This window comes from Orussus abietinus, unplaced genomic scaffold, assembly GCF_000612105.2.
Source record: "Orussus abietinus isolate OABI.00-Male unplaced genomic scaffold, Oabi_2.0 scaffold1, whole genome shotgun sequence".
Taxonomy (NCBI): domain Eukaryota; kingdom Metazoa; phylum Arthropoda; class Insecta; order Hymenoptera; family Orussidae; genus Orussus; species Orussus abietinus.
The window spans coordinates 2,682,124-2,691,176 of record NW_019396017.1 but is presented as its reverse complement, the minus strand read 5'-3'; the positions used below and the strand labels follow the sequence as shown (position 1 = coordinate 2,691,176).

At 47.8% G+C, this 9,053-nt stretch overlaps 1 protein-coding gene across 1 annotated transcript in view; it reads right to left on the bottom strand.

Moving 5' to 3' along the window:
- The window catches only part of LOC105697970 (phosphatidylinositol-binding clathrin assembly protein unc-11), a 37,084-nt gene continuing 28,031 nt past the window's right edge, over window positions 1-9,053 (bottom strand). The window contains exons 15-19 of the mRNA XM_023434705.1: window positions 8,381-8,564; window positions 8,172-8,277; window positions 7,476-7,541; window positions 5,677-5,931; window positions 1-4,936 (exon numbers count right to left, since the gene is read on the bottom strand). Coding sequence (XP_023290473.1) covers window positions 5,686-5,931; window positions 7,476-7,541; window positions 8,172-8,277; window positions 8,381-8,564 — 602 coding nt within the window. The 3' untranslated portion in view covers window positions 1-4,936; window positions 5,677-5,685. The remainder of the gene's footprint in view (window positions 4,937-5,676; window positions 5,932-7,475; window positions 7,542-8,171; window positions 8,278-8,380; window positions 8,565-9,053) is intronic.

Genomic DNA, 9,053 nt, shown 5'->3' with positions numbered 1-9,053 from the left:
TGATTTCAATAAATACTCTATTAAACGCCATTGATGTGCTACACAGTAAATATTACAACGTATCCGTAGAATAATATTAATGGTAATGATAAAAAATAATTGTAAATAATCGTGATCGTTAATATAAGTATGCCTTTCGGTAGGGTCCGACGGCGACGCAGCTCGTCGGGAAGAATTACAGGCGAAAATGTAATTTCTCATTAAACTCGAGGCCCTCGGCCATTTGCACTTGGAGCCATGCAAAGAGATTAATCGAATGGCGGTCGATTGCAATCGGAGCCCGAATTCCGATTGGTCATGGCGGCCCTGAAGATTCGCTCGTCACAACTTCCGTTTCCGACGCGCGGCGTTTTATGCACCGCTTAATACAATATACGCCTCGAAAACGGACGAATTGGAATGTCAAGTGGCGTCCTCGCGCCATTTTCGGTACATACGTCGATTTCCGTTCGATCGTTCCCACTGGAGTAAGGGACTCCCGCCCTCGCATACACTAACAATTTTCCTTTTTACAAAAACATAGCAAACTCAACGCATCCGAGCAATGGCTAAACGAGCCGTCAGATTACAGGGGGGAACGAGATATCGGGCGTAACTCGGGCTCGTGATAACGCGACGCGTTATTCCATTATCCACGACGTCGCGTCGCGGGCTAACGAGAAGCGCCGAATAATTCAAGCACAATCTCTCGCCTCGATAATTACCGACTTACGTAATATGCAATGTATAATGTACAATTACTCTCCCCTCCGAGCGCGGACAAGTAAAGCCTGAAGCGAGGCGGCCGACTTTCACGCCATTTTGGAACTTTAAACCCTATTTGCATGCTCGAATTCGATTTTTCATTAATATATATATATATAGTCGCGTTGATAATTAGAAACAGGAATTTTCGTCACGGGCGAGATATCTTTGATAGAACTCGCGAGACGGCATTTTGGATCCGCAGGTCGGGCGCCGCCATTTTGGATTTCGCGCGGAATAACTTTGACGCGCTTCTTAAGTCGCATATAATTTAACATAGAGCTTTCAGACAGGTCGGTCGTTACACCCGATATTTGGTATTCCCCCTGGCCGCAAAGTAATATTAATAACACGAAAGCATATCTTGCGAATTTTGCACCTTCTAACGCGAGCAGTACTCCCTATGAAGGAATCGAGGCGGCCGCACGTAGACACGTATTGCGTAGCATTAAGTGTGCAGTACGTATGCACGTATGCACATACATAGCGAGACATCGTATCTCTTCCTTTATATTAGTCTCATCTCGTATTTATATTATTCATGTACAAGCATAGACGGTGTACGATATTAAAACTAATTAACAGTGAAGCTTTTCCCGGAGCTCTGCACGATTAGCTAGTCGTGGAAAACGGACCAAATGGACTCGTCGCCTGATAGTATTACCGAAAAGAAACAAAGGAAATCGTCGGGAGAACTGTTCGTAAAAGGAAATCGCACGTGTAAACTGAAAAATCGAGGGGAAATCATCGAGCTCCCTTCCTTTCCCGATGGTCGTTGCACGACTAGCCGATAGATTTTCTATTTTATTATCCGTCTCTAGGGGTAACTTATTACGCTATAGAGTACAGGTTACAAGATTTCGTAGTTTGCGATAGAATACGGATAGTACACGTAATATTGTCCTGTTACACTTAATAACCAGTAGGTTTAGATATCTATTAATACGGACCTATGTGTCTCGAGAGATCAAATAAACTGCCTTGAAATTCCAGCGACAGCGGTTGACGATAAACTGTCGGAAGACGTGAAAGGTAATGAAAGACTTAATTCATGCTGAAATTAATCGATGACATGCATTGACATTTGAAAATCGCTACCAGCTTCTCTCCGCTTATTATTAATAATTCCCGACCTCCGTAGTAGCGACCGAGGGTAAAAAATTAATTCAAAAAATATATATATATATACACATGTATCGTTCAATTTCCTACCTCCCGAGAAAAAGAAAAAAAAAAAAAGAAAAAACATTTGGTTCGTTCTTAACTTCTAATCATATTGCGAAGATTTAGTTACACGATTTGTTGTCGCACTAAACGATATCGTATGAATTTACACCGCAGTAAATGTGGAACCATTTAAGGCGGAATTTAAAGTGCAAAGAGGATCACAAAACAGTTACTTGACATCTCGAGGTGCAACGTTTTTGTTGTATTGATAAATCTGTTCCCCGACCAAATGTTATAGCAAGTATTACCTGAAACTGGCCATTAGCCGGTCGAGAGTCCCGACCGGACGGCATAATATCTCGGATATGCAACGACTTCAACATGTCGGAAAATATCTGACCAACCGGTGCGGCTCGTCGTTAATTTAACGCGATATGACGGATAAGTGACGTAATGAGTTTGTCATGTACAGACGTACGTGCACGGTGAAAATACGCTGACGGACTTTAACAGGAGGCAGACGTTGTCGAGTCTTTTCCGCTGGCTTCTAGTGGCCGTTTTAAACAGAGACTACATCATTTCCCTACCTAACGCTAAATTATGATTTATATTACATCTCCAGGTAGCCATACGAATGCACCATTAACCGTTTGCTATGCTAAACCTACTGGGGGTTACTTATTCCTTGTACCGTTTCACGTTCAGCATCCGACTTACAGGTCTACCCATTTTCTCAGCTAATTTCTCCTGACAATCACACCAAGGAACCCCAGATCCGTATAACGCAAAATATAAGTAATCTAAGGGACGTACACTGGATTGCAACTGCTAAACAAAATGGCCGGCAGGTGTAAAAGATAAATCTTTTCCATCGACTGCGAACGCGCTCGGATATCTCCAGAAATGGTTTCCGGGATCACGAAATGGATCGCCTTCGTTGCAGCCAAACGTCTACTATAAATACATTACGCTTAAACGGAAAGTGATTAGGGTGAATTCCAGAATCAGATAAATTAGTATAATGGACCGTGATTAAATTTCGCCGGGCATTTCCATCGCCCCATTTAGCAGTTCCAATCCCTGCATCGAAATCCCGAGTGAAAAGGACATCTCCCAGGAGGCGATCGGTATCCGCCTGAAAAGACTTTCGACTTCCCGGAGAAACCCTCGGTACTCGAGATAGGGCTAGAAACTGCAACGCATCAGTCGTCGGGGGACAGTAATACAAAAATAGTGAGGCGCGAAAGGAGAACCTAGAAACTCGTAGAAAAAAAGAAAACAACTGGTGGGAAGATCGCGGCCGACGTTCCGAAAGAGACAAGGTTACCGCGAGGAAAGACGAGTCACCCCCGTCTCTCCGGAAAATCCTAGAAATATCTCCGTTCAACCGTAGAACATTTCTAACGTCAGCTATTGGACCTCGGCGAATATCAACTCTCGACGACGCTAAAAATCCGACTAAACGCAAGACTCGCCCCCTCCCAATTTGGTCTACCGCTCGTCCGAGTTGTACTCCAGTAACATTTTGATATAGAGTTAGACAGACTAGCACAGCACGCTGCTTCGACCTCCCAACTACGACCCTCTACCCTCTACCCCTGTACACAGCAAATCTCTCGTAACACTCTTAGATCGCTAGAAGTACGCAGCTGCGCCCAAGCCGAGCGAGATCCCTTAAAGCCTAGATTTGTCGCGTCTTAACGTACTTTTCGACGGCGTCCTCCCCCGTTGATAGTAGAAGAACGCCGAGCGATCGATACCATGGCCAGCAATTAACTACGAATAATCAAGAGTACCAGCTCGTTGTCGAAACTCCTCGCCTGAAACCGCGATCGACAGTCTTGGAGCGACCGACCGACCCAGCTGCGTACGCGAAGCAAATCACATTAGACCTTGCAACAGTATCGTAATAACTATATCCATAGTAACATATCGCGATTCCTCGACTCGCGTTACATCCATAATAATATGAGTATCGTAGCCTTAATTTGTTTACATGATTCGTTAACTATCTAATTAAGATATATCGGAACAGTACAGCGACAGAACATTAACGGGGACCACCTATTAATTTCCTCGTCCTACGCGTATCTCGTTTTAATGATCGGGTAAATCCGTACGACTATGTAGTATGTATACGTTAATGCAATATCGGTTGTACGTATATTTATATATATAAATGCAGATATATATATATATAAATACATGTACATATATATATTATAATACTTCAACAATGGGCTACCCACGTTGCCTCGCTCGGTAGGGCTCTCGACCGAGGGATTCCACCCTTCGTTATTCACCATACGAATTAATATACAACGTCGGTCACGTTAGACCTGGTTTTCCCTTAATTAAATAAGACGCGACACATCGCTCGTCCAATCGTGCTGCTGTCGGTTTTGGCATATATTAACAAACGCAATGGCCGATCGTCGCGAGCTAAGCCTTTTCGAGTCCTCCAGTCCTTGGCGACCTCCTAGGTCCTGTACGCTATCGGACCCCCCTCGAAGTCCCTCTTTTTAACGTCCTAAATCCCGAATACATCTCTTGGCAAGCATCTCGATCTGGTCGTCGCGAACGCGGCGACCTCGACCGACGTCGACCTCCTCGTCGCGACGAGCGACGTCGACTCGGCGACCGCGGCGTCCTCGGACGCGTTTCTTCATCCCTTTGCTAGCGCGACCCTACTTTATATTTATATTTATATATATATATCTATATAATCCTGTATAAGCACTACGGGCCATCTTATACAATTTTATACACATCTACGTGAAGACTCTACACCGCCGTTAAATCGCAAACGGCGCGGTGTTCAACATCCTGGAATGCCGTGGAAACGATGATGGCGGGCTTCGACCTTATTCACAATGGTGAGATGTAGAGCTCGGAGACGGTACACTTCGGGTTAAGGCGGAGAGATGACGTAGATCGACCGGAGGATAGCTGGGCGCTTTTCGTAGGCATTATTACACAGTATTTACAGAATTGGTGCTTCGTCCGATTAATTCCAATTAAATTCCTGAAACAGATCAGTAATGGCGTTCAGAAGTTGATCCCCAAGGGGCGGGAGCTAGAGGATAACTATGAATTAATGTCTGCGCGAATTGCACTTGATACCAGGAAGGGTTTCACAGACGAGCCTCGTCTTCAGGACCTGCACCTCCTTGGTACCAAGTGGTCCACCACGCTACATACTCATACCAAAAATACACGTACGTCCTCGGTGCATATATGCATTAACTACCCTAACATTAGCTACCTAGAGGAGCGTATTCACATCTACACCGGAGAAGGAAATGTCACTTGTTAAGTAGAATCAGGACAGGGTGAAGTCTAGGGGAAAGCGCCATTTCTTGGCAAAGCACAAAGCTTGTCGGACCAACCACCGAGAGAGTATGACGGTGCCTAGTCGAGGGTTCAATTAGTCACACTGAAGCACTCGTGTACGGAAGGTTTGCCCGATGGGATCAAGAAGTCGTCCTTATATATACATATAAAGAAAAAAAAAGAAAAAAACATTATCTCATCTTTGCCGTTCAAGATTCGAGACGCTCCTTCGAGCGAAGTGGCCTCTCCTTCGAGGTGAAGTATCAAACGGCAAAAATGGTAAATAATTTTTAGACGGCCCGATAACAGGGATCCGGGGTGCCTTGCGCGTCAAATAAGCGCCAGATCCTGAAGAGGATGCGGAAGAGTGCGGATCTCGAAGGGATGGACGTCCTATCGGGTCCCCTCTACGCCGATAAGGTGGATAGATACCTAGTCCCTTCACAGAGCACCGAAGGGGTCCAGCTGGACAGCATTGCCCTGCGGCTGAGCGGCGGGTTGAGGATGCTGCTGCTGAAGGGGAGCACCCATCATGGGGTTCGCGCCTCCCATACCGATGGGTGCCGCACCCCCTGCAACCATCATGCCGCCGGAGGCGGCAGGAGCACCAGGCATTGCACCCATCATCGGCCTCATGCCCTGCATGCCCTGCATTCCCTGCATGCCCATTGGCATACCTTGCATACCCTACAGACACCAGAGAGCAGGAAATGAGACTTATGTACAAAAGTGGGAGCTTCTCCGGGGAGAGTCCTCGGGAAAGGAGACCCCAAGGACTCGAAGGACCCCCCGAAACATGAAAAACGAGGATTCTCAAACCCGGCCAGATGACTCGAAATCACCGGAAATTAAACCGGGAAAATCCCTCCGATATTCTGTACCGCCAATCAAATGCTATCGGATCGTCCGTTAATTTACCGCCTCTCGATGAGATTTTCGGTAATTAACCCCGGACGAATGACGCGCGTTCATTAATTTAATTTAATCCACCGCAGGATGCAATTCCCATCCTCACCCGGTTGTTGTGACGCGCACGATTAATGAAATATTCCGACGTTTCGATTAAGCGGCGATAATTTTGCCGAGTGCATTTCAGATAAACATTGATAACAAGAGGGGGTAGAAATTTCCCATGAAAAAAAAAAGGGAGAAATAGAGACGTCTTCTTTCGTTACACCCCAGAGAGCTAGTCCACGTGTGAATCGAAGGACATTAGTACAGCAGTAGAATGTGCATACACAGTGATCTGTAAAGATTGCGAGCCTACGCGATTAATCGACTCGTTAATGCCTGTACAACGATTTCCTGGGACTTATAAACGTTATTTACAGGTCCCTTGTAATTTAACAGACGACGACGAGGACTGTTTTGCGATCGTACAGGCTTTAATGGGTCGGAGAAATTGAGGAAATCATTAAACATCAGTTAGTACGATTAGAAAGAGACAACAGGTATTTACAATACACGTTCCCGATATGTATTAAATGAATGAATACATAGAGAGTAGCCAACTACTTGATAAAGACTTAGAGAAGCGTGACATTGCACCTGCGAGGTGTACTTGGCGCGATAACGCCAGCAACGCGGAGACACCTTGCAGAACGCATCACGAATTAGAGCCTATACTCAAGATATATCGCATCGCCGATAGCATTAATGTGCATAATCAATACGTGGATCGTCCTAGGAACGTTTAAAAAATTCCTTCTAAATTTCTACGGAACGCCTTAAGATCTAGATGTCGCCATGTGTGATCCAGGAGTACCAGCTGATCACGAGTGCGCACCAAATGCGCACAATACTTCCTTAGCTCGACGGGCCGTCGAATTTAACCCGTTCACCGTGTGACACCGTCTATAGATGTGCTCGTACGTGTAGGTGCGCATTAATTGTCAAGAAACACTTAGGCAGCCTTAAAGAAAATAATGCATCGATATGAGAGGGGTTCGTGGCTGGGTGAGAGGCCACGGATGCAGAAGCCAAAAAAGGAACGCACGCAGGTCGCTAAACGAAAGCTGCTTTCTTTCTTTCTATGTCCCGGTTCGATTCGCAGCCTCGAAGAGTCTTCTCCTCGACCTCGAGGGAGAACTCCCGGAAGTCAGGGTCTGCCCGGGGTGAATGATTGAGTAATTCACTATGGGGCCCTCAGGGCCGAGAGATATTCAAGATGGCAGACGGGCAGACAGTGAATTCCCCGGAGTAGCAAGAGTGCACGAAAGGGAAACACTCACCAGTGGTGCGGACTGGGGAGGAAAGCCCAGGGTGGTAGCCGGAGGAAGCTGCGTCATTCCTTGGCCCTGCAACAGCCGGCAACATGCCATATGCCATGCATGCATCACTCAACTAAACGGGCTGATCGGTAACAGAAACGTCGCCCTAGGTTCGCCTCGAAGTGAGGTAAGATGTGCTACTCGGAGGGTGGTTCCACGACGAACCGATACCGACTCTACCCAGCCCATCGGTCCTAAATGCGAGCTAGGGATATAACCAGGTACTAGGACCCAACGTCTTGGTCGAACCTGATTCCCTCCTCGAAATTCAATTCTCACCGAGGAGACGAGTCTATTCTTCAGGGTGCGAGTGCGGTTCGCCAGGGACCATCAGCGATCGAGTTGCAAGGTGCTCATCGCGTGGTCCTGGTCGTCACTTACCTTAACGGAGTAGGGGACGTCAAGCGAATCTCGAGAAAAGGGGGCAAACATTCCGATCTAGTGCGTGAACGAGGAGGACGAGTCGCGTGGAAGGCGTGAGTGCGTGTGCCCGGGTCGTTGCGTGACGTGTATGTACAACCTTGTCGCATTACCGGGTCTGCCGGTACCGATGTTAGGTGTACCACCTTTGGCCGCTCTAGTCAGCGTTTGGGTATACAGATGTGCCGCTAAAAGTAAGAATTAGCAACTAGGGCCGACTTGTAAGGGGGTACCCACCATGGGGCGATAACCAGCTCCCGTGGTGGCCGCCATCGGCTGCGGCGACCATCCGGCAGGACCTCCGGTCTTGGCGGTGTTCTTCGGCGAGTTCCACTGCATGCCCCTGAAACATCGAAAGGATGCTGTAAAGGATGTCGATGGAACGCCACTATCAGGGGTCGTTCGTGTAGATACGAGGAGATTGCCGTGTTCCTGGGAGTACTCACTTGACTTGTTGTGCGCTCTTGTTGATGGTGAGGTTCTGTGCGAGGCTGGCGAGGCTGCTGTCCAGGTCGCCGGTCAGGACCTTGCCAGTGCTGGCCGTGTTGACCGGCTGTCCCGCTGCTGAAACGTTATTAGCTCCAGACACAGTGGTGGCGGGCATCAGGACCGAGTCCAAGCCGTCAAAACCTAAGCAACACCTACATCAGCCAAAGCCCAAAAGCGGAACCAAATACCGGTACCGAGAGCATAAGAGAGGTGGTCGACGAGGATGCCGATTGTCCAGCCCAAAAGACCTGGAAGAGGTCGACGGGACCTGCAGGCACCGTCGTGGACGGACCCCACCGACCCGGAAAAGCGTAACCGGAAACAGTGTACTCGGCGCTACCGTTTTCGAGCGACTTAGCGAAAAATCAAAGGTCTAAAACAGGCACCCTGCTAGCCTACTTCGAACATCGTCTCCCGGGAAAGGGGTCTTCCTCGGGCGCGAGGTCGACCATCTCTAATACGACCATGCTGTCAGGAACACTCGGACATCGCAAGCCACGTACTCGGATGACATGGCCACAGAACGACGCGAAACACTAAGCCGTGCACCGGGAGGGACGACCGACGAGGATGACGATGAGCCGAAGGGAACAAGGAGTACATGGGCGCACAAACGACTACGATGACCAT